At 44.7% G+C, this 25,554-nt stretch overlaps 1 protein-coding gene across 1 annotated transcript in view; it reads right to left on the reverse strand.

Annotated features, from left to right (window-relative positions):
* SIM2 (SIM bHLH transcription factor 2) overlaps positions 1–25,554 on the reverse strand; it is a 72,912-nt gene that overhangs the window by 6,821 nt on the left and 40,537 nt on the right. The window contains exons 5-9 of the mRNA XM_089508110.1: positions 23,176–23,261; positions 21,782–21,981; positions 14,164–14,270; positions 11,129–11,276; positions 8,948–9,116 (exon numbers count right to left, since the gene is read on the reverse strand). Of these exons, the coding sequence (XP_089364236.1) occupies positions 8,948–9,116; positions 11,129–11,276; positions 14,164–14,270; positions 21,782–21,981; positions 23,176–23,261 (710 nt within the window). The remainder of the gene's footprint in view (positions 1–8,947; positions 9,117–11,128; positions 11,277–14,163; positions 14,271–21,781; positions 21,982–23,175; positions 23,262–25,554) is intronic.

Raw genomic sequence — 25,554 nt, forward strand, 5'->3', positions numbered from 1 at the left:
TCTCTCGGACCGACTGAAGGCAGCAGTTCTGTCCAAGTAGAAGGCTAGTGCCCTCCTGACATCAAGAGAGTGCAGGCGTCGCTCCTCATCCGATGTAGGATTGGATGCGAGAGTGGGCAACACAATGTCCTGGCACATGTGAAAAGCAGACACTACCTTAGGCAGGAAGGTAATGTCCGTCCGGAGGACCACCTTGTCCTTGTGGAACCTCAGGAATGGCTGGTCCCTACGTAAAGCACAGAGTTCGCCCGCACGGCGGGCAGAGGTGATGGCCACAAGAAAAGCGGTTTTCCAAGTCAATAGTCTCAAGTCCGCTGTGGCCATCGGTTCAAAGGGCTTGGATTGGAGGGCGGACAATACCGACTCCAAACTCCAAGCCGGCGTTGGTACCGACACAGGAGGGTAAAGGTTTGCACAACCCTTCAGGAACCCCTTCACCAAGGGGTCCTTGAAGAAAGAAACCCTCCCCCCGAACTGGTATTTGGCACAGATGGCAGACAGGTAGCATTTGATGGATGTGAGAGACAGCCCTCCATCCAAAAGTGCCATCAGGAACTCCAACACCACTGGAGTGGACACCTGTGCAGGAGACAAGCCCTTCTGGTTAAGGAAGAGGCAAAATCTCCTCCATTTCAGGGCATAGGAGCGCTGGGTGGAAGGTTTCCTCGCAGCCAGGATCACTGCCCTCACCGATTCCGGCAAGGTAGTCAGCGCCGAATCCTCCAGACCACCAGCGGCAGGCTCTCGATGTCGGGGTGGAGAATCCGGCCGTCCTGGATCGAAAGCAGGTCCGGGCGAGGGTCGAGACGGAGGAAGCATCTCTTGGAGAGGTGGAGAAGGGAGGCGAACCACGGCTGTCTCGGCCACCACGGGGTGATGAGGATCGCGTGCGAGCGGTCCGTAGCCATCTTGGACACCACCCTGATGATGAGAGGGAACGGAGGGAAAGCGTAGAGGAGCTCTCCCGTCCAAAGGAACGCGAATGCGTCTCCGAGGGATCCGTCCATTCGTTTCCTGGAGCAGAACTGGGGACAGTGGCTGTTCCAGCTGGTCGCGAAGAGGTCGATCCGGGGGGTTCCCCACCGATCGAAGAGGTCGCTGACCGTCTCGGGATGGAGCCTCCACTCGTGGCATACCGAAGAAGATCTGCTGAGGCGGTCTGCCAGCTCGTTGTCCTCTCCGGGAAGGTGAATCGCTTGGAGGAGAACGCGTCTCTGGATGCACCAATCCCAGATGCGGAGTGTGAGATCGAGTAAGGTCCTGGATCTGGTACCACCTTGCTTGTTGATGTAGTACATCACGGTGGTGTTGTCCGTCCTGAGGAGGACCACCCTTCCCGAGACCGCAAACTCGAACGCTCTCAAAGCCTTTTCCACAGCAAGCATTTCCAAGGCGTTGATGTGGAGGCGCTTGTCCTGTGTGGACCACCTGTCCTTGACGACCAGGTCGAGCAGGTGGGCGCCCCACCCCTCCAGGGATGCATCGGTTGTCAGGGTCAACTGAGCCTGAGGCTGATGGAAGGACATCCCGGTGCAGACGTTGGAACTGTCTAGCCACCATCTGAGGGAAGCCACCACCGGTCTCGGTACCGTGAGCCACTTCGAAGGCGGATCCTCCAACGGGGAGAAGACGGAGAGGAACCAGGCTTGGAGGGGTCGAAGACGAAGTCTTGCCCAGGGGGTGACGAATGTCGTCGACGCCATGTGGCCCAGAGCGACTTGGACATCTCTGGCTCTCACCCTTCTGTGGGAGATGCACGGCCTGAGGGATGTTGTCAGGGCCTGAAACCGATCCGGAGGGAGGAGAGCTAGGCAGTTTTCGGAGTCGAGGACGGCACCGATGAACTTGACCTGCCTGGTCGGCGTAAAGTGGGACTTTTCCTTGTTGACGACCAGTCCGAGGGAGTCCAGGAGGCGCAAGGCGAATGAGACTGCCTCCCGCAGCTCGTCTTGGGATTCGGCTGCAAACAGCCAGTCGTCCAGGTAGGGAAAGACCATGAAGCCCTTCTGATGAAGGTATGCCACCACCGGTGCCATGCACTTCGTGAAGACCCGCGGAGCCGTGGCTAGGCCGAAAGGGAGCACGTTGTAGTGGTATGAATCGGGGCCGACAGCGAAGGCGAGGAATCTCCGGTGGGACTGTCGGATACCGATGTGGAAGTAGGCATCCTTCAAGTCGACGGTCGCGAACCACAGACCCTGGTGGAGCAGAGGTAGAATGGAGGCCAAGGTTACCATTCGAAAGCGACGGTAGTCAAGGAACAAGTTCAATTGTCTCAAGTCCAGGATGGGCCTGATGCCCCCATCCGCTTTCGGTACCGTGAAGTACCTGGAAAAAAAGGCCCGAGAACACTGGTCGGGTGGCAAAGAGGAGATTGCCCCCTTTGCAAGCAAGGTGCGCACTTCGTCGAGAAGGGTGTCCGAGGGGGGAGTGGACATGAAGGCTCCAGTTGGAGGGAGCTCTTGGAACTCGAGGGCATAACCCCTACGGACAATGTCGAGAACCCACGAGTCCGATGTTATAGAGGCCCAGGTGTTAACATAGGGCCTCAAGATGTCCAAGAAGAAGAGGGGTGAAGGGGAGACGAAGCGCGCTGCGTCCCTTCAGGCTCTCTTCTTCCCCTGGTCGGTGTCCTGCCGGCGGGACTTGCGGTACCGAGGCGGGAAGTTACGACGGCCAGAGGAGGAGGAAGACTGCGAGGGGAAGCGCTGCCTCTGAGAGCCCTGCTGTTGGGGCTGTCGGTCCCGGGAGAAGGTCCCCTGCGACTGACCTTGTGGCTGCCACGGGCGTTGGCGCTTCCGGAAGGGAGAAGCCGGTGCGGAGGACATGCCGTGCTTCTTTGCCGCCGCTTTCATCCTAAACTTGCGGTTTAGGCGGTCGTCGGTCTCGGCGTGGAAGAGGCCGGTCCCGTCGATCGGCATGTCCTCGATGGCAGCCCTGACGGTCGGGTTGAGGTCGGAGGCCCTCAGCCAAGCATGGCGCCGAAGAGCCATGGAAGCTGACATGGCCCTCCCGGAGCAGTCCACCAGGTTCCTGGAAGTGGTGATTAGCCAGCTTCCAATGGAGTGCGCCTCGTCCCTGATCTCCACCAGCTGCCTCTGGACGTCGTCTGGGACATCTGGAACGAGGGGGGAGATCCGCTCCATGAGGGTCTGGATGTAGGCCCCCATGCACGCGGTGTAGTTAGCGGCCTTGACCCCAAGCGCCGAAGCCGAGTACGCCTTCTTGGCCAGTCCGTCCACCTTTTTGGCCTCGCGGTCGACAGGGGAAGTGGCCTGCTTCGGGACGAAGCTGTGTTGGGCTCCCTCGACGATGGCAGAGTTGGGCCGGGGATGCTCGGCCAACCAAGGACAACTCGCCGGGGCGACCCTATAAAGTGACTCCACCTTGCGGGAGGGAGCCGAAAGGGCGGCCGGAGAGTCCCAGGACCTCTTCACGATGGTCTGAAGGGAGGGAAGGAGAGGCAGGCACGGCGGAGTGGGGACTCGACCATGCACCCGACGCTCAACCGGGTCCTTGGCGTCGTCGACTGCGGATGCGAGCTCGATGTCGAGGGCCCTCGCCATCCTGATCACGTGCTCCGTGAAGGACCTGACATCGTCCGACGGCGAAGATGGCTCCGGGTTGTGCATCCTCTGGGGGGAGGCCGAGCCTGAGAGGACATCCTCGTCCGAGGGTGCCTCCGAGGGTAGCAGCGGCTCGTCTTCAGAGTCCAGGTCGGAAGAGAGGGGATCCGTCACCTTGACCTGGGATCTCGGGCGGGTTGGAGCGAAGTCAACCGAAGAACGGGAGCGCCGACGGGGCGGAGACAGCGACCTCTCACGTCTACGGGGTGGAGTCGACGACCTCTCGTAGACAGACACGGTCGGAACCGACGTGGAAGGGTGAGGCCGGTCAGCGGGAGGGGGGTTCAGTTTGGTGAACTCCCTCAAGGCTCTGTCCTCCGGTACCGACATGTAGTAGCGGCGCGACTGCATGTCGTAGAAGAGGTCCGGAACGTCTTGTCCGCGGAGCAAGTCGTCCTCATCTTCAGCTGCCGAGCGAGAGGGCGACCGGTGCTCCGGGGAGCGAGGAGGTGCGGTATCATCCGTACCGTGGATGAAATCCATGGTCGGAGGAGGCAGAGGCGTGACCGGTACCGGGGTCCCTCGGTCCAGCGTTGGTTCTTGGTCACGGGGAGCTGATGGAGCGGAGGCGCGAGCCTGTTTGGAGGGGGAGCGCTTCTTCTCCTTCGGTCCCGGTAGGTCGGTAACGGTCCGATCCTTGGAGGACTTTGCCTTTTTAGGGGCAGGGTCACGTCCGGCCTCCTCGTGGCGCCTCTTCTTCCCATGCTTGGGAGGCTCCTCGGATGGGAAGAAAGGGTTGTCCGGGAGGTCCAGGATGACAGCAGCCGCTGTCGACGACGAAGGCCTCGGTGACCTCGTCCCTTGCACCGGCTCGGTCCCGTCCTTCGGTGCCGCATGGCGCGATGTCTTGGACGCCTTAGAGGAGGAAGGCGAGGCCAGATGGACCTTAGGCTCGGTAGCCTCCTTCGAACGGGAGCCCCCCGATACCTTCTTCGGCTTGGAGGCCCGTTCGGTACCCTCAGCACCCGATGACTTCTGGGGGCGTTTGGAGGGCTTGTCGGTGGCGCTGGGCGGTTTGGAGCCACGGGCCACATCGGAGGTGGTGGAAGGGGTCCCGGCCGGGACGCACACCACACTGGGGACGGCTACTCTCCCCGATCCCACGCTGGAGACACTTGCCCGGGACGATGAAGCGGGGGGCGCCAGAGGCGGGACAGAAGAGGACCGTGAACCTCCCTCCTGCACTTTTCCCAAAGCGATCGCCGACGTGAGCCGGGACTCACGGTTCTTACGGGCCTGAGTGGAGAGGGATCCGCAGAGCGTGCAAGCCTTGGGATCATGGCTGGGTCCAAGGCACAGCAAGCAGGAGGAGTGCGGGTCTTGAACGGGCACCTTGCCCTTGCAGATGTCGCACTTTTTGAAAGGCGCAGGCATCTTCAAAAAGCGTCAAGCCAAAGGGAGATCCGAAACGAGGTCAGCAGTCCGAAGGTCCGAAGTTACCAGGGGCGGGAGACAAAGAATGGTCAAGATACAGTCCGAGGTCAAAAACGAAAGTGATTCCAGCAAGCGAAGCAAGCGAAAGTTCCCTGAAGCAGCTAGCGCGGCGGAAAAAAGGAACTGGGGAAAAGAGCGGGAAGGCAGGGGCCTTATAACGGGTGGGCGGAGTTACCGCCAAAAAGTTTCTATATGTTGCAAAGTAAACTTTGCCCAGTGATTCCAGAAGTTTCCGAGCAGCACTGCGCAGGCGCAGTGAAACCCATTTGTATGATTCGCAGAGACCACGAAGAAGAAACAGTTTTCCCTGTAGATTTCAAGTTATATACAGAATAATAATATTTGCTCAAATGTTTGTTTGCTGTTATTTAAAACTCATATATTGCTTAGAATGAGAGAGAAATTTCTTACTGTAAGGTTCGATTCAAACAATACTGTGCTAATTTGGCTTCTATTCTAACAGGTTCTCCCTTAGCCATAATTGGGGAAGAATATAGTACGTTTAGGAGAAGTTCAATGATACAGAATGAATATGCTTATTACTAAAATTAAAAATTAGATACAACTGCATATACCGAAACATGACTTCATTGCTGTTAAGCAGATAAACTTATTAAAAGGAAAAAAAGATACATAACCTATCAGCAAACTGTTTTCTCTGCTTCTACAGCTTAATGTGCATGCTTGACTGAGTAAAAGTATTATCTATCAGACCACCAGGGTCCACGAGACAATGTGCAAAATCTAAAACATTATTTAAAAATGAATCAAAACCATTTTTAAAAAGCTATTTTAAAAACTTGCAAAAAATATTGAGCCCTGCATACTTCCCTAGACATTCCACAACTGAAATGCTGCTACCTAACCTTGCCTCTCAGGGTGCTGGAACATAAAGCAGGACCTACACGGAGGATCTCAAATTTTCACAGGCTCATAAAAGTTTCCATGCAGTCATGTTGGCTACATGATTATGGAGTCATCTTTGACAACACTGGATCCTTCGGCTAAGCAACGGAGATGAGCACCACCCCTACAGTCAGACATGACTAGACAATCTTGTCAAGGGGAAACCTTTATCTTTTACCGTAAAAAAAGATCCTGTCTTTTTGATAGCCTGGCCCCAATCAGCACTCTGAGTTGAATCTGGAAGTGTATTGCAAACCAGCTCAGTTGACAGGTGTTATATGTGGTCTCTAAAGCACATCAGATAAGCGTCTGATTGTCACATTTTGTACTAACTGTATCTTTGGAACACCACAGTCTAATTAGAATATAATTAAGGCATGACCCACCTTCCCTGGGAAGGGGTGCATTTGGCCCATCAAATGAGGCTGAGCAAAGGCACAGCCTTCCAGAATCATGGGTGCAATGGTGCCTCCAGACAGCAAATTTGGTCTTTCAGAAGGAATGCAACCCCATCTAGGAAGTTTCTGAGACATGAAACAAACAAGAATATATTTATTAATCTTATTTGTACTTAGCAGACTAGCTGTTGTGTACATCAATTCAAAAACTGAGGGGCTACAAGAAACCACTCTTTCTACCCATATTATTCTGTGTTCCCATTATTTTTCACTTTTATTGTTTTGTTCCACTGTCCTATATACATCGCCTCGGATCCAAAATATATTCATTCTTCTAAAAACATGCAAACTTGCCTTTGTGCAAATCCTTGTTCAATGCCAAATTCTCCCTGGACTTCTTTAATTTATGTTCATTTATGTACCCCCTGAGCACCTGAACAAGGGTCTTAATTACAGAAAAAGCAGCTTGCTGTGCATCTTTTCAATGAATCAAATCACAACACAGGACTAAATACACACTAGATTTAATGTTGTGCCATCAAACGTTAACTCTGTTTGCCAGTAGAACATAGGGAGTCATTTTCAGACCTGTCTACATCCTGCCTTTTCTGTACTACCCCAATGATTTTGTAAAGTGTTGCTAAAATATCTGGGTGCAAGGGTGGCTTTTGGTACAACATGCTGTGGTTTCACCACAGATCCCTGTGTTGGCTGGAAAGATCAGTACGGTGATAGAACTTGTGAGATTGCATAGCTAAAGCAGTTCTGATTCTAAATATTTAACAAGGTAACGCAACAGCTTCTACAAGTAGGTTATGGGGGGGAGGGATATAGTTCGAATGGCAAAGACATTCCAGTGAATATTCATAGGGTACCTGGCGGAACGCTACTGTTGTAGATAGGTTTGATGTTTGTTTATTTATTTCCTTTACCATATATAGGCGCTGAACAGACGGGCCCTACAGGGCGCCGTCGTGACGTGTGAGGGGCAGCGCTTCCAAACGCGACTTGCCCCTCGCACATGACGAGGGCGTCAAAATGGCAGCGCCCTGTACATACGGGCGCCACCATTTCGATGTGACAGACGCATAGCATTCGCACATCCCTGCGCCTTTGTGATGCTGCAAGTGCACCATTGGCGCCTTGTGGCATCATAATAGCACCGCAGAAAGAACCCGCTTTTTGCTGTGCGAGGGAGCCGCACGGTTTGTCCGCTGCAGCTCCCTCACGCAGCAAACCATGGTGGCAGCAGACCGCCCTTTTTGGGCGGTCTGTATCCCGCCATACTTGTCTATAAATCGAGAAATTTGTGCCCCAAAATTGACCCCAAAATCCTGGGTCGATTTATATACAGGTCAATATGGTAATGCCAATGATGACAGCTCACTCAGTGGCAGCTCACTCAGTGGCACACATGCTTCCTCCCCACTTTCCCTGCTGGAGAGAGTGCAGGGTGATTTTTATTTCTATGGGAGCAACAGCTGATCCAGTCACAACCACACACCTTCCTTCCCACTTTCCCTAGTCCAGCATGCATGCACACACACATACACTTTCTCTCCTTCCCTGCCTTAGCTCTTTTACATTTGGCTCTCCCACAACTGACTCTTTTCCTTTTCACCCTCTGTGAGAAGACAAGCCAGCCGTTGCAGACAACTGTTGATAGGCAACTGTTGAAAGAGCTTCCATTTCAGGGAGAGTCTACTGTAAAAGCAGGTTTCTTGGTAGGACTGAAGGGGCAGAAGCCACCTGTGACTGTTTAACCCCACTCCAAGGAAAAATGGCTGAAACCGGGTCTCTTTGGTGCTTCTTTGCTGCAGCAGAGAAACATCCTCTGTCCACTGCCAGGGAAACACTGAAGAGCCACCATGGACCTAAGGAACCTCAAAGTTTTACCCTTGACTTATCTATAGGTCATACCAAAATCCATAACTTTAACCCCAAAACTTGCCCTCAACTTATACATGAGATTGACTTACAGTCCAATATATACGATATATGTCACCTTTCTCCCTGAGTGGGATTCAAGGCAGCTCACAGAAGAAAATCATTTAAATACCTAACAATACAATTTTAAAAACAATTAAAATAATTGGATTTAGAACAGTATAAAATTATTTTAAAAGCATTTAAATGGTTAAAATAAATAAATAAGGCACACACACCCATATAAAAGCCTCCCTGATACAATTAAATATCAAAAACCTGCCTGAATAAAAATGTATTTGCTTACTAGTGAAAGGAAAGTAGGGAGAGGGCCAGCCTATAGCATGGGAGCAGCCACTGACAAGGCTCTCTCTTGTGTCCTCACTGAGCAAGCCTGTGATGGTGGCAGGACCAAGAGAAAGCCTTCCCTGTAGCTCTTAAGACTCTTGCAGGTTTGTATAGGGACATACAGTCTTTCCAATAGTCTGGTCTTAAACCGTATAGGGCTTTATATGTCATTGAACACTTTGAATTGGGTGCAGAAATGAACCAATAGCTGTTTTAACAAGAGAGTTATATGCTCCTCCCTAGATCAAAATGTCCTAAGTTGTCACATTGTTTTAACCACAAAATGTTGTGAAGAAAAATGGTGTTTACCTGCTGCGGATATGGAGTTGTTCTAAGCTTTGTCTTCATTTTATTACTTTTAGGTTTTGTTGCTTTTCTTGTTTCTTGTGAGGTAGATACTGAGTTTCTACATGAAAACTGTGATTTAGAAATTGTGACCTGGTCCAATGATAACGGAAGTTCTTTATATTCTATATCTCTGCAAAATAACAACATTGCAACTGAGGAATGGTTCTCAAACCCATTTTTCTTCTCACTTAGAACTTTTTGAAACTAAGCCCTGTATATCCACAGAAATTAGTATTAGGAGTTTAATTCAAAACCATCAAATGTCATATTCAAACACATTTCCATGAAAGGTTGATTTAGCAATCTTTTGTTTAGCATTTCTTGACTGGCATATACACATATACATATGTTTACATCCTTTTTTGGCTGCTGTGTGGGTTGGTATTCCCTTCCTTCCTCCAAAGTACCCAAAGTCCCTCTGACTTACTGAACAGTGTGAAGTCGAAGGCTTTCATGGCTGGCATCCATATTTTTGGTGGGTTTTTCAGGCTATGTGGCCATGTTCTATAAGAGTTTATTCCTGATGTTTCGCCAGCATCTGTGGCTGGCGTCTTCAGAGATGACCACATAGCCCGAAAAACCCACAAAAAATTATTACTGAATAGTCCCTGAACACTCCACACAGCCATTCCATAGGGATCCCATCGTAGGGAGAAGACAGGTTCATACAAGCATTTTTCTATAACCAAATGAGTAATTATAACATCAGTGTTGAGACCCACTGGAGTCCTCCAGAGGTCCCAGTGCTACTGTAGTCCTATCATGTCTGGCTAGGGTTGAAAGGGTTCAGAGGCTGTTCTGTAAGTCAGTGTAGTGGTATATTATTCAGCCTACCTATGTTGAGCCATATAGAACTGTAACCCTCTACTATCTTTCATTTTTCAATACTGCATGGATTTTTTTAGTCCACTGCCAATATTGGCCTGTCATACTATGTTGTATATAAACAGCTGCATTTTCAAGTTTTTTCATAAAACAATTAAATTAACCCCATGCTATTTTGGTTTATTTTAAGCACATAGGCTTTCAGAGTTCAGAAAAATAGCAGGACCAATCCTACAAATGCAAAGTACAACTGGTAGAAGGTGTTGGGGGACAATGATCTCCTAACTTCCTCCTGGGTAACCCTTCCCATCACTTGTTCCCCTCTGTTGAAGAACTGAATTATATATGCTACACTGCCTGCCCTGACTCTCTAAACTAACTTGCTATCCCCAGATGTAGGTGGTGACCTTGTTCATCATCAGCACTGAAGTAAATTCATCTCCTATCTGTGGATTGGTGAGGAGACCTACTTTTCCTCAGGCAGCCAAATGTCTTGGGCCAGCCTCTAACTCAAGAAACAAACTCTGCTTTGAAGTACCTTCAAAAGTACTCTTTTAAAAGAATTTAATTGGTTAGCTAGAGCATCTGAAATGGTAGGGTTGAGAGCCATAAGTGAGCTGAGTCTCAGTTTTCAAGAGGTATTGCCAGAAGTGTAATCTTTTCCCTTGGTCTCTGACTAGGGACCTTACCACATGGGAGGGAAGCACCTAAATCCCATGGATAAACAGGATTTAAATCTGGAAATATCCCCCAAAAGCGGGATTGTTTTCATATTGTTTAAGGCCTTTACCTTTTCCTAGGACCTTATCCCACAGGAGGCAACATGCCCAAATCCTGTGGATAAACAGGGTTTACATCCTGGGAATATCCTGCAAAGGCGGGATTGTTCTCAGACATGCTGGGCCAGTTGAGCATTAACCCAACATTAACCCATGCAGAAAGTGGGTAAAATTGACCGCTTTTTACTTTTGGGATTTTCTGCACAGGTTAATGTCGGTTTAATGCTCAATTAGCCCAGCATATCTGAAAATAATCCCGACTTTGTGGGATATTCTCAGGATGTAAACCACATTTATCCACAGGATTTGGGCACTTTGCCTCTCAGGTGGTAAGGTCCTAGGACCTAGGAAAACTGGATGCAGTGTTAAAAAGCACAACAAGAAGAATATTTTTGTGCCTGTTTAAACAAAATGGCAACTAAAGTGGAAATAAAGTTGCCATTACAAACAAGACAACGATGAACAAAAACTGTTACAAACCAAAGACATTAGGGAGTAAAATGAAAATGATACATTATGGCATGAAGAATAAACTTACGTTAGTACATAATTGACACTCACTATGCAGTGAGGTCGTGACGATCGGCTGTTATGTACAATGGTGGCATAACTCTGGACCCAAACCCAGCCACCATTCTTTGATAGCAATCGATAGTACTTGGTTGTAACTTGTCCTTTCACCAACACTATAGAAATAATATGAAAGACATTTAATTGTATGTATAGTCTGTCCTTCCTGTGCAAAATGTGAAATGGTGCATAAAAGATTCCCAGTTGACCTTTTCTGTTAACAGTCCCAGACCTACTCGGCTTTAGTTAGGTTACATCATTGCAGCCTTTCAGACCCCATTATTCTATTTTGTATTTAGTGATGGTGGTGTGTTTTTAAAGGAGAGAAACCAGCAGAATTTGACTCTTACAACTGAATTTCCATTAAAATCATGGTACAATAAATTTATACAGTTCTGTATCTGAGGTGTTGTGATAAAAGGTTCCCTTTATATGGATCTAATGTAGCATAAAATCCAGTAATAAAAAATCTCACTAACAGCATATTCTTATGTATGTCTTATTAGAAGTCTCATGAAGTTTTTATAAACCTTCATTCTGGATTGGTGCTAGTTGTCTTGGGAACAAATTTGTGCATACCTGGGCCTCTTGGAGCCCATCTGGAATCAAGTTTGATTAATTTTACTCAGAACTGATTAATTTATGCTTCCTCTAGAAATATGTGAACTGCTCAGTTTATACTGTAGTTCCTTGCCTAGCTCACTATGAGAAGAAAAAAGAGTGGTCTTGGTGTTGCTAGTTTCTAATCAGAAAGATGGAGCATAAAAGAAACAGTATTAGTGCCCTCCAGGAATGTGTGGAGTAATAGTTAGCACCTTCTTGACTCCTATATCCAAAAAGCAAATAGCTACCTTGAAACAACAGTTGGAATAATCTTCTGAATCCTGGATATGTTTCTTTATGAATAGCTTTGTCACCACTGGGATGGCAGTATTAACTCCTTCTTGTCAAACCTCTTTCTGCCAATCATCATACCAGAATGGACAAAGATCAAGTAGAGAAAAAACTTTGCCACACTTTTCCCTTTGTTTTAAGATATCTCTCCTGATTTCAGCATTAGTCTCAGGATCCTATTGAGTGCAATGAACCTTGGCACAAGCAGTTTCCCATTTTTTCTGCTTGAAGGCCCTCATTGTGCAAAAAGAGGTTGGATCTTCCAAATGGGGATTGCTGCAGGCACAACTAAAGCAGCCTTGATCCCATGTTACAAGGCTCGGCTAGGATCTTGGGCTAAGTTGATATATCATTATCAGGCAATGCATCATATATTGATACTGCCAGTCTTCAGACATTGGTGTTAGTCAAGATACTTGTTCATAGTAGTAGATGTGTTGTTGGAACAATACCCTGGAAAGAGTCCATATATTTTACATTATTATTTTGTTCTATGCTGCCCAGATACACAAGATATTTTTCTCACTGCCTTTGGCTTTTACTTTTCATTTATATGTATTTGTACATGTGTGATGATCCCTGGGGTCTAAGCAGCCACGCAGCCACCCTGTTCTTAGCCCTTAGCCCAGTGGATCCCTTTTAAATCCCCTAGAGTCTCCTGGGTCTCTGTTTCCGCTCCCTGCTGAGCTGAATGAGACCCCCTCAGATCCTCTAGTCAAGCTGCCACCACCCAGTGAATCTCCCATGAACTCCCCTTAGCAAACACTGGGACTTGCTAAGGACTTAAGTTCCTTCCCTTGCTAACCTGAACAAGCAGTAACCAAGCTAAGACATGTGTACAGGAGCAGAGACAGCAGATACCTTTAAAGAAAGGTATTTATTCTATATAGACAGAATAGAGCAATAAGATATCATTCATGCAAGGCCTCCTTGCCTTGCAGGTACAGAATACATAGTTACAAGATGTTCATTTCAGGCAAGCTATTAGATAAACATAACAAAAGCCTAAATGCACTAGCTAACACATTTCCTAAGCTACTCACACGGAGATGGGATTTGCAGTCCTTGATGGGTTTTTGGATGCAAGGAGCTGGCTCTCATTGCTCAGTCTGCATCCCTTAAGCCTGCCTTTTGGCACAGGCTCAACAGCTGGGCTCCCAAAACAAGAAAGACAGAGACAAAAAGACCACATGGTCCCAGGGGCCTTTTAAAGCCCTCTGGAGGAAGATTCTCGAAATTCCCAGTCCTACTCTCTAATTGGCCATTTGGGCCTTAGGTCAGCTATAATGTAACTTCTCATTAACATGTAATGTAAGCTCTCATTCGCATGTACCTCCCCCCAGATTAACCCTTTGTGGTTTGAGAGGAGTCCTCAAATGAGTAGAGGCCCAGTCATTACAACATGTTACATTATTTGTAGTGCTTCATGAGTTATTATATTTAGTTCTGCAATGTCCCCATAATTGAGGCAGGGATAACTATTTTGTCTAGCTTTAGCACTCTTTCACCACTCACAATTTTCACACACCTTGAAAAATACTAGTCCTACCATTTTTTAAAATCTGCTGCTTTTGAAGTTCACACTTCAGAAATCAGCAATGTCATGTGTTCAATAACTTGGGTCTGTTAGCTCTTCACAGAACAGCTGTGGATTTTGACTGAAAGGGTCTCCTTCTCCTTCTCTTTAATGCTAAATTAGCCATTTGGTGCAAAGCAAAGCTAAGAGATAGGTGCTATGATATGTACTGTATAACAAGAGCTCCAGCTATTTAAACAGAGGGAGTTGTCTCACAAATATCTATAATTCAAAGAAGCAACAGATAGCTTTGGTCCTATGAAGTATTATATGCAGATACACATAACCAGTTTCTGAGGATTCTCCAGCCTACAGTGTTTCTTTTCCTGGTTCATGTGCTGCCTTCATGTACAAATTGCAAGGGCAACAGGAGTTAGTGTAACAAACAGCTATACTACATCTGAGCTTTCCACTGTAGTATATGTGCAGTGGAAAGCAGTGCCCCATTTCGTAGCACGTTCACATGCAATGGAAAGTCCATGTTTGTCATCATTTTACATTACTATCAAATAATTTTATTTTCCATTACTTACAGAGATGGTGTGCATATCGTAAATGAAATACATCACATCCATGTACATGGTGGTAGAGAGTTTTCTCTATGAGGTCCTGTGGCTCATATCCAGTTAATTCAGTCACTCTGGAAGAGCAAAAATAAGAATTAAAAAAAATAAAAAAATAGCCACAAACTATAAAAATGTACTACTTAAAACAAATACTCATATTTTTCCAGTAATCGGATCAGAGGACTCTTTATTCAACATCCTAAAAAACTCTAAAATGAATTATTAATCTGTTTTTAATTTTGCTGGTATGAAGCATATTTGAATCTCATGCAGGAGAGACCCATGTAAAATCTTATTAAGATATAGTATTTAGGCCTAAAGAAAATATTGATCAACTGTATTAAGCAGTAAACAGAACCAAATAAACCAGTCCTCACTTTCTAGCAGAAACCAACTGGTAAGTATAAAAAAATGCATTCTTAGTATCTGTTCCATTCAGTGAGACAGATGTGCTGTAGGCAGATTCTGATTTCTATCCATTGGTTAATAGAACAGATGGTTAATATTGTTCACATCCAGAAGTATCCAGTAACACAACAGGACTCTAGGGCAGGATCCTTGACATACATAAAAGAAACTGCTGAGACATGTTGTCATGCTTTTGAAGACATTATTAGCAACCTATAGAGATGTAGGGTATGAGTGGTAACTAGGTCTCCAATATAGCAGTAGATGTCTTATATTAGAGTCCATTCCTGGTTCAGATGAGGTAGTTATTTTCCCTTTAGAATGGGAACATTCTGAATTTATGCATTGATTCAGATGCAGTCATGCTTTTCTTTTCTGCCTGAGCAAAGAGTGGAAGATACATCCAATGGTATGGAGTCAAGTCAACAAATGGGGCAGTCAGTTTTTCACTCAAAGCTGTTAGTGTCTTCTGTGCTTCCTTCCTCCTATGTACACAGAGAGCTACTCAAGAAAATAGTAAATAAAGATCCTTTTATTTGCTGTTGACATTTTCATTTACTTCTTTCATGATTTACTGCTGTAACAGGACACCTATGGGACTTATGATCAGTTTATAAATTTAAGGGAATCAAAATAAATTAGTCTGTTTTATCTATAATGAAAAAGAGGCTATTTCAGAGAAAACTGCAAAATAACCTGCCAGTGAAAATATCAGCTCAAAAACCTTAGGAGCAAAAAGTATATTAAGGCACTAACAGTGATGATTAAAAGATGTTCTTCATCATGGTCTCTGTGACTCACACATATGGGTTGTTCTGCACCTACACAGAGCCTGGTTGGTAATTTCTAAAGATAAGCAGAACTATTTTGGGCAGTAACCCCACCCTTCTCCAATGCATATGCATTGGATTTCCTGCTCTTTCCCTCAGCTACCCTTTCTCCATCTCAGTTGCAGCAGTATGCTGGAGACTTCACTTCCTCACAGAGAATGCGCTGAGCAATTTCTCTTAAAACTCATCCCTTTCACTTTCCTCCAGATTTGTTTCTTCTCTATTTTGTCAGTGTTCCTAAGCCCATGGTTCACCTGTCTTCTCTTCATGATATCTAAGCCTGTGTTCAAGAAGTATGTGCAGTGTGGGGGTAAAATTACCCAAATTGATGGGCACTCCTGGTCCTTACTTTATCTGGGAGAGAGTCACAGTCTCAAAACTTGAAAACATTTCAAAGTTTACTCTAAGCAAGTACTGAAGAACCATTAACACGACCTCAAATTCCCTTCAAGCTAGAGCTGTTTGCTTTTCTTCAACTCCATCCTTGAGTTCAACTGCCTCCAACTGGTAGTGGAGTTGTAAAGCAACTGTAGACAAAGCCAAAGTCATTGCTTTGTCTTTGTCTACATTTGCCTTACAACTCCACTACCAGTCCCAACTAGGTCACTGGCGTTACCCATTTTATGAGATTCAACATCAGGCTCAAAGCTTCCTCTCCACATGAAAAGTGCAAGAAGGAAAAGGAAGACAAAGCTCAGCATCCAATAAAGCCTTCATCCATCTCTTCCCAAATGGGTGAATGTGCATCCAATGGGCAACAGCTTATTTCCTCTTCAGGGGATCATTTCAATGTCCCTCAGGTCTCCAAATTTCCTCCACCAGATTTTACAGCACCTAAATCCATATTAGAGGTTCGATGTGTGCTATCAACCTCTCTTCAAGAGGTGCAATTCTTTACAGCATACGTGGAAGGGAAACTCTTAGATTTCTTTCCCACCCAAAAAAACCTCAGGGGGAGCATTTCCATGAAGCACATATAGGGGCAATTCTCATACTCCATCAGGGCATTCTTGGACTCACACTCCTGCATATTCCCCATGGGTCAACACTTCACCCACTCTGCGATCAAGACATTCTTCATCATTTTCTCTGAGGGACAGGTTTTGCCAGTATCAGTCTCAATCCTGTGAAGGCTTCCCAGGTTCTCTGTTTCCTGTGGATGATCTCACCACGGCTTGAAGTGGCAATACTGGAACCCCTGCCACTTTCCACTAATGCACCTGGTGACAACAATGTATCACTGGATTCTTGTTCTTGGTTTATGTGCCTTACACATGAATTTGCACTTGTAAAGAATAACTAGAATGTTCCAGAGCTGAGTGGCTTTTGGCAAGAACTTTGCCCTATTTTAGAAGGTTTAGGGCATGTGTGGCCATGAGGAGTGGGCCAAGGTTCTTGTCAAAAGAACTTTGTTGCAGATAAGCAATCTATTTATACTAAATCTCCAATCCAATGAGGCCCTTTCAACCATTGTTATGCCCAGCAGGAGACTCTACTGCATCATCCTCAACATCCAAATAAAGATCTGTGAAGACATCCAATCTACAGTTACAAACCTGCCTCCTGAAAAAAAGCAGTCTACTCCATCAAAAACCTTAGTTCCTTCTGTGATGACCACAGTTCATACTGCTACCATGCTCATGCCAACAGCTTTGTGCTCAGCTAGACAGTTGAACCCGACAATAGTAATAGATCCTCCAGGCCAGGCTACCACTGGTCCACTAAAGGTCTTCATATCAACAACTCAGGGCCTCTACAGACGGGCAGCCTATAGCTGCCCCATTTTGCCCTGGATCATTGCCACGGTAACCACATGCTGCTGCAGTGATCCAGCTTCTGCAGGACGTGAATAGAAGCTGCCATTAGCTGGCTTCTTCTTGTGCCTTGGAAAGGGCATCATAGGCATGCCGGCGTGCCATGATGATGTCCTTTCCATCCAGTACCATTTGGGTGCTGTGCCTGGCATGCATCATCATGGTGCACGCTGTGTGGATGGGTGTGCACCATAATGGCAGTCGGGCAGCACGGTAAGGGCTGTGAGCATGTGGATGCTCAGCTCTTACTGTGTGTACAGGCTGGCACAAAGTGCTGGTTTGTCGAGCCCCTAAGTTTTGCACCACCACCTCCTTCTTTGATCTGAAAGCAATTGCTCAGGACATTCATGAATCCAATGACACTGACTATTAATCCTCAAATTCCTCAGGTGAATCTGAGGGACCCTTGTCCATCCCCCCAGATGTGGCAGTCAACAGACTGTACATCTCTTTTCACCATCAGATGATATTCAGTCCTATCAGCTACTACGTATGGCCACAGTAGTTTGTTTCATGGGAAAAGTCTCTCTTCTACCAGCAGTAGACCCATTATTTCCAGAGAGTTCAAGACAAAGTTGAGCCTCTACTCCTGATCTCAATGCTACCTTTAGTCTATGAGGTAGCAGACCAATCCTGGCAGAATCCATCCTCAGTCCTGTCTACATCTTGTCAAGTGGAAAACCTCTATTGGATCCAGGAAGACAACTGTGTTTTTTTCTCTTGAAGTACCTAGGCAGAGATAAACAATATTTTTGACCCTTCAGATAAGGAGGATTGCTAGCTCAACATCATCTGCTGGAAGGTGTACTCTATTGCTGCCCTTTCCTTCTGCATCATGAATTATCAAGCCTGTATGGGAGATTCTCAGCATGGCCCTTCTCCTCTTTAAATTACCTGAGGAGGACCATAGGATTGCTTTAGGCTGTAATGTGGAAGCACAGAGGCTGGCAACTTAGCATATGGTCACCTCCAGACACTACGCCACTCATTTCACCTTCTGAGTGCCTCAAATATCTCAGACACATCAATGAGTTAGACATGCTAGCTGTCATCAAACTGTTTTGAATTTAGAATCCCCTATTGCAACAAGTCATACAAGTGTCAAGACCAGGGGTTCCCAACCTTTTTGACTCACGGAGCCCTTTTTAGATTCAGTTTCTATGGTGGAGTCCCTAAGAGGCCCACCCTATGTCTTACAAATTAATGGTTTTTGGGAGTAGTCTTACTTTTTGTTTCTTATTCTTTCATTTCATTCCATTTTTATTTCTTTCATTTTCCTGGAGCAGCCACGGAGAACCTGGGAAGTGTACAGGGAGCCCTAAGGGCTCTTTGAAGCACAGGTTGGGAACTGCTGGTCTAGACAATACCTCTGTCATGTATCATCTTAAAAAGCAGGGAGAGATTCACTTAAGCACCCTACTTGATCTCATGATACACCTCTGCACTTGGTGTACACACAGAGACATCCATCCTCTGGCCATGTATCTCCCAGGGAACAAGAACAACAGTTAGTGTAAGCTCTACCTCCACAGTGCCACATGAGTGGATTCTAGCACCATGTGTGCTTCACCTAATGTTTGACCACTGGGGTACCCAATGTTTTCACCATGAAAGAAAATGCCCACTGCAGAAAATTCTGCTTGGGAGGGGGTATAGGACACTCCACCTTGCTTTACACATTCCCTCTCCTAGTGAGGGTTATAGCAAAATATTCTGATAATACCATTGTGGCCTAAATGTGCCTGACCAAACATTGTTACAAGTGCATTCTGGACTGCCCAGACCTAATCTAACACATATGAGAGGACAACTGGATCTTTGCACACTAACCTGACAACCTTGCTTATCTACCCCAAAAACCACACTGAGTGAATGTTTGGTCTCATAAAGGCCTCTAAGAAACCTTCCACAAGAAGATCCAACCTCTACAAGTGGAAGGCATTCTTACTGTATCTCCGTGATAAATGTTCCACCTCCTGCAACATCCAAGTTGAGGATCATTCTCCCACTTGTATATCCCTGACCATAACTGGTGCCTTCTTGCAATTTGCAAGTGGTCCTGAATGCTGCCATTGGCAGGCTGGTTGAACAAGGACTACTTGCCACCTACATCTTCTGTTTTTCAGAAAGGGCTTCCTTGTGATGATTGTGTCAGGCCAACAGACAGGTGAATTAGCAACTTTCCATCATTACCCACTGTTTTTTCTCTCACAAAAACAACAAGGTCCTTCATCCTGACATCACCTTTCTCCCTAAGTTAGAGTCAGCATTCCATCTCAATCAAGATGTGATACCACTGGTGTTCTTTCCAATGTGAGGTGTGCCTTGGCCTTCTACTTGGACCAGGATAAAGGTCTCCACCAGACCAACAGATTTCTCATCTGCTGAAGTAGCCCTTGTGAGACACACCCAGCCTCAGCTCAATACATCTCTAAAGGGGTGGCAGCTACTTCCACCCCTTTCTTATGAAGCTGCCAAAAGACCTTTGCCTTGGGCCTTATAAAGCTTCTCCACCAGGGCTTTGGTTAAATCCACAATTTTACTTGCCAACATCTCTTTACATGACATTTGCAAAGCAGCAATCTGGATGCAACAGTTTGAACACGAGGGCACACAGAGAAGCTAATTGGAGGGGGGGGCAGGCAGTTCACTCTTTGGTATGCTATCAAGAAGAAGAACAGGTTCCTTACCCATAACTGTGGTTCTCCAAGTGGTCATCTATGAACTCACACAACCTGTCCCCCTCCCCATGTGGCTGTTTGGCCTTGCTGCTTTTACTCCTGCACACTGTAACATAAAGGAACTGAAGGAAAGAGTGGAAATTCCAACATGTGCATGTTGGAGAGAGGACAGGATTACTGCCCATAATCACTCTGTTTAGCTTTAGAAGTTCCTGAACAGGCTCCATGCAGGCACAGAACAATTCACACAAGTGAGTTCACAGGTGACCACTTGAAGAGCCACAGTTACAGGTAAGCAATCTGTTTGTTTGCAGTTCTTTGCAGTGAGTGAGTGTCCATTATATGGACACTCCATTCTCAGTGTTCCATCTTCCATTGCAATCTCACTAAGTCATGTGTGTAAATCCATGTTAGTTTATCATATTATTGACCCAACTAGAAAACAAAGTTATTTTATCTTTATTGGCTGTTAAAAATAATCCAGATCATCTATTTAGGGAGCTGCATGCTAAAGCTATACACACAATCTATTTTGTTTTCTACCTTATACTTTTCTTAGCAACAGTTATTACCAAAGAAGATGAGTTACTGTTTAATCATAATAAGAGATTACAGTTTCATCTTCTAATTGCAGACTGCCATGAATAAGGTCCAAACACTCTTTCCTGACTTTGTATGCAGTAAATTATATTGAGTATATTAAAAAGTATATTAAACCTCAGTCCACTACTGAAAAAGTTTAATGTACAGTACAGGTAACTATAAAAACATTATGTAGAACTACTTTCCTCCCATTTGTAATAAGTGTTAAAATTAACTGAGAAATTGAACCCAAATATTGCTAAGAGCACTGATTTTCTTCTACCATTTCTGTCCTGATAGCAGCTTAGTCCTGATAGCAGCTTCAATTTTGGGGGCATTTTAATAGCGGGACATAGGACTTATTTCAGGCTTTTGACCTCTTTTTGAAGACATGAAGAGAAAGAGACAAAAACAAGAACACAAATGGGTCCACTCCCTCACGAACCTTTCAGCTCTTTTCGAGAAGTTCTACATTTGTGTTACCTTGTTAACCCTTACCTCAGCTGGGGATATTTTTAAAGTTTCTGTCAGAATTGCTGTTTACATAATAAAACATCAAGAGAAAGGCCATCTGCAGACAGAATATTCTCTCTAATTCCACAGAGTACAGACACCATCCAGTCTCTCAACTCTAAGACTTTAGCAATCAGTTTGGTTGCCACTCCATTTTCACTTCAGTGTAGTTACAGGAAACTTTAATTTGTATGACATCAAGTGTAAGTACTATCAAATACCAAACATTACAATATCAACTATGAAATACTGTCAAATATACTGAAATCAGATATCAGCAAATGTCTTTGGCAGTATTTTAGATTAATACTGAATGTTTTACAATTTGTAAAGAAGGATCTGCAGTAGTCCTTATGGGGACTAATACATTTTAGCTTCACTTTAAACCTTGTCATGGCTGGTATCTTCAAAATCCAGTGCTATCCACCAGAACATACTCTCATTATATTTAAAGCATGTAACCTGTTACAAATGTCTGTTTAAACTGTAATTCCCATAACATACTTCCAACCAAGCCACTGTCCAAACCTTAAAACTATAGTCTTAAGAACAAATGACAAGAAGAATTTTTGGAACTGCTCCAGCTTACTTCCGTGATATTGAAGATAAAATAATATTTCATTTTCACAGTGATATGTGAAGTCTTTTTTCCTCATTGTTCAAATTATAAGCATAGGAGGTACTTCCCCCCACTTATTATTATTTCTTTCTAAAAAGAAAACCCATGTGATTTAGAGTAAATCTTAATTTTACTTACCTAGAATCCAGGAATATTAGTTTTAGGTCCAGGCTTGCTCTGAACATAAACATATTACTATGAAGTTTGATCTCCGTGATTGCACTGGGAGGTAATGATTGACCTACAGCAACCAGACCAACAATTTGGTAACAGGTATCATACAACGACATATCCAGCATGTACTGTCGTATCTTCAAATAGCCGCTGCAATGAATCACCTAGTGTGATGGGGGAAAGGAAAAAAATTATGAAGGGAAAAACAGAGACATCAAGATTGTCTCATCACAGTACTCTCTACCTCATCTATCCCCACACAAGGATTTTTTGCCCTTCTAAAATTAGCCTTTTCTTTCTTTTTTTGGCTAAGCAATGATTAATTTGTCAGCAGAGGTAAAGTATGTAGTCTAGGTAAGGTATGTAGTCAAACCTATACAATAATAAACTTGACATTAGACTGCAATGATCTTGGTTCTACATAGAGGCATTTGTAGCTTCTTATTTCACATTGGCTTCCCCAATATATTTTATTATAAGGGAGGGGAGTAAAATACAAGCATAAGAAGAGTTTGTCTGAGGGATATCAGGGAAAACAGAGTGGAGGGGTGTCTCCGCTATACTGCTAATTAGTTAAAGAGACGGAAAGGTTTCACTGGCCTTTACCAGTCAAACAATATCTAATTTCTTCTTTAATTCCCCTAATTTTAATTGCCCTTTCCCTATATCTGACCTCCTGTAGTTCCCTTAATTAAGCCTTTTCCAAATTCTTCTGGGTTTTTTTCCAGACTTTCCGTTCTTTCTAATACTTCCTCCACCTCCACTTGCACACCTGATATCTCTTTAGTTAAGTTGTCTATTTTCCCCCCTAATCCATCTATCTCTTTCTGCATATCCTCCCTTATCTCATTCCTGTTATCCTTCAGTTCATCCCATATCTCCTTCTTAAAATTTTGTTTAAATTCCCTTAGTTCTTGTAATATTATAGCAGAGATGTCCGCTTGTCCCAATAATCCTCTTCTCGCCGTCATACTTCTAGTTTGCATTCACTTATGATTTACCTATAACCTTTTCTCCTGTTACCCTTACTCAGTTTAGAGCATTACAATCCCTATTTTGCTATTCATGCAAAACCAATATCCGTACTAAACATTAAGACTCCTGTAAACTCTCTCTGAACAGGTATGATTATTTGTTGTGCCTGTCCAGGAATGTCTATGCTCTAACTAGCAGCTTTTCTCTGGGGGTATTGCAGAGGTCTTTCCTATTATCTGCTAACTGATCTTCTAACTGGAGTCGCTAGGAAGTGAACCTACCATCGTTCACTGACAGGTATCTCCATTACTGTGAAATACATGTTTAAGATTTCAATTGCACAATCTGTCATTCTATAAATATGGAGAATATAAGCACTTTACCTTGTAACCACTACATGTCAGTCCTGCATTCCTCTTGGCCAAGACACACTTCATGCGCAGAAAAAAAGATCTTTCTATTTCATACTCTGAAAAATATATATACAAATGTATCAAGACTGTTCTCATTATTAATTTTGCCATTTTAAGAGGCTTTTAAATGTCACTATGAAAATAAAATGTCCATAATTTTAAAAATACCTTTAGAAAAGACAGCATTAAGTCATTCTTTACTGTTTTACTGTTTGTTTTGTGGTACAGTCCTCCCTCTGAATTCGCGGGAGATCTGTTCCCCATGAATTTGGAAATTCGCATACATTCGGGCCTCATAGCTTTGAATGGCCGCATGCTCCTGCGTATGGCCATGTGCATGTGTCACGGGCGTGTGCACCATTCACTTTAATGGAGGTCACTCCTCCATAAATAATCAAAACCACAGATATCAAGTCCGTGAAAACAGAGGGGAGACTAGTAGGAAAAGTTTTGGCATGCTTGTGGTATACTACCCTAGTGTATGAATGGTCTGTATAAATAAAGAGCACTTTAATATTTTAATTAATAAATAAACATTTTAATGAAGTGACAACAGAATGTTGCCACCTATCATGAAATTAATTGGACTACAACACTCATCCATCTATAGAGCTGGAAGGGGCCCCGTAGACCAATCCAGCTAAAGTATCCCCAGCTCTTTTTGGACAGCATCTTTCTAAAGACACCCAGAGAAAGAGGTTCCACCTTCTCTCTAGTTAACTGGTTCTATTATCAAATTGAATTCTAACACAAGAATTTTCTTCTAATGTTCAACTGAAACCTACCCTCTTTTAACTTAAAACCATTAGACTGGATCCTACCCTCTGAGGCAGCAGAGAACAAAGCTTCAATCTCCTTTCTTCAACAGCCCTTTAGATCTTTAAAGAGAGCAATCATGTCACTCCTCTGTTTTCTTGTCACCAAGCTGAACATGCCTAGTTCATATGTTTTGCTCTCCATATCACTTATCATCCTTGCTGCTCTTCTCTGAACTTGCTCCAACTTGTCTATATCGTTCCTAAAATGAGGTGCCCAGAACTGCACAGTACTCCAGATAAGGCCTGACTAGTGCAGAATATAGTGAGACTATTACTTCCCTTGCCTTGGAAACTATGGTTCTATTCCATTAATGCAGACTAAGGGGCAGTACAGATGGGCAGCTCTGTGCTGCTCATCTTTGCCCTGAGTGCTGCAGCACAAACACACTGTCAAAAAGGAGCCATTCTAGGTGGCTCCTTTTTTGCACTGTCATAAGGGCTGTGATGCAGGCCTGCTATGATGGCTCTTCCACCCAGAGCTGTTTGGGTGCTCGGGTACCCTTATGTCACAAGGCTGCACCCCATGTGCACGGAGCCGCAGCCTTGTGACGTAATGGCGCCGTTAGTAGGACTTGGCGCATATGGATACTGTGCCATATCGAGCCCTACTATCGGTGAAAACTGCCCATCTGCAGTGGGCCTAAAATATTGTTTGCCTTCTTTGCTGCAACATCACACTTCTGGGTTATGTTCAACTTATGATAATCAATAACCCCAATGTTCTTTTTACATGTACTGCTGCTAAGCCAAGAATACACCATCCTATCAGTATGCATTTAGTTTTTGTGGCCTTAATGAAAGATCTTGCTTTTGTTTTTTTGAATTCATTCTATTAGTTTCAGCCCAGTGTTTTAGTTTACCAAGTCCATTTTGAATTCTGTTCCTATCTTCAAATGTGCTAGCTACCCCTCCCAATTTTGTATCATCCACAAATTTGATAATGTTTCCCTCTAATCCATCATCAAAGTCATTGATAAAAATATTTCCCTCCAGTTTGAAGCTCAACCATTGACGATGACTCTCAGAAACCTATTCTACGTTTAATCAGTTTGCTAATCAAAATATCTTGGGTGATTTTATCAAATGCTTTGCTGAAATCCAAATAAATGACATCTATATCATTCCTGACACACCCACCCCATCCCCCAAAGAAAGATACAGGATTAGCCTGGCTTGATTTGTAGTTGAAAAACGCATGCTGGCTCCTACTAATCACTGTTGCCACCTAGATATTTACAAACTAGACAGCTTTGTGTTCTTCAGGTAACTCCCAGTGCAATCTTGTTGTTCCTTACTTGAAAGGAAGTCACAATGTGTTTAATGAGACTTACTCCCACATACGTATGGGCAGGATTAGAGCCCCAAACTCAATACTAAAACAAAAAGTACTGTATGCTCCTTTAGCTAAGTTGGCTTTGCAACCATGTGATAGCTTCCTTTGTGGAACAGATGATCCACCAGTACTTTTGATTGTTAGACCATATTCACATAATTCTCTCCTTTCAAAAACAACAACAAACAAATCAGGGTA

This window comes from Sceloporus occidentalis, unplaced genomic scaffold, assembly GCF_023333645.1.
Source record: "Sceloporus occidentalis isolate IW3139 unplaced genomic scaffold, rSceOcc1.0.p SCAF_2, whole genome shotgun sequence".
Lineage (NCBI taxonomy): Eukaryota > Metazoa > Chordata > Lepidosauria > Squamata > Phrynosomatidae > Sceloporus > Sceloporus occidentalis.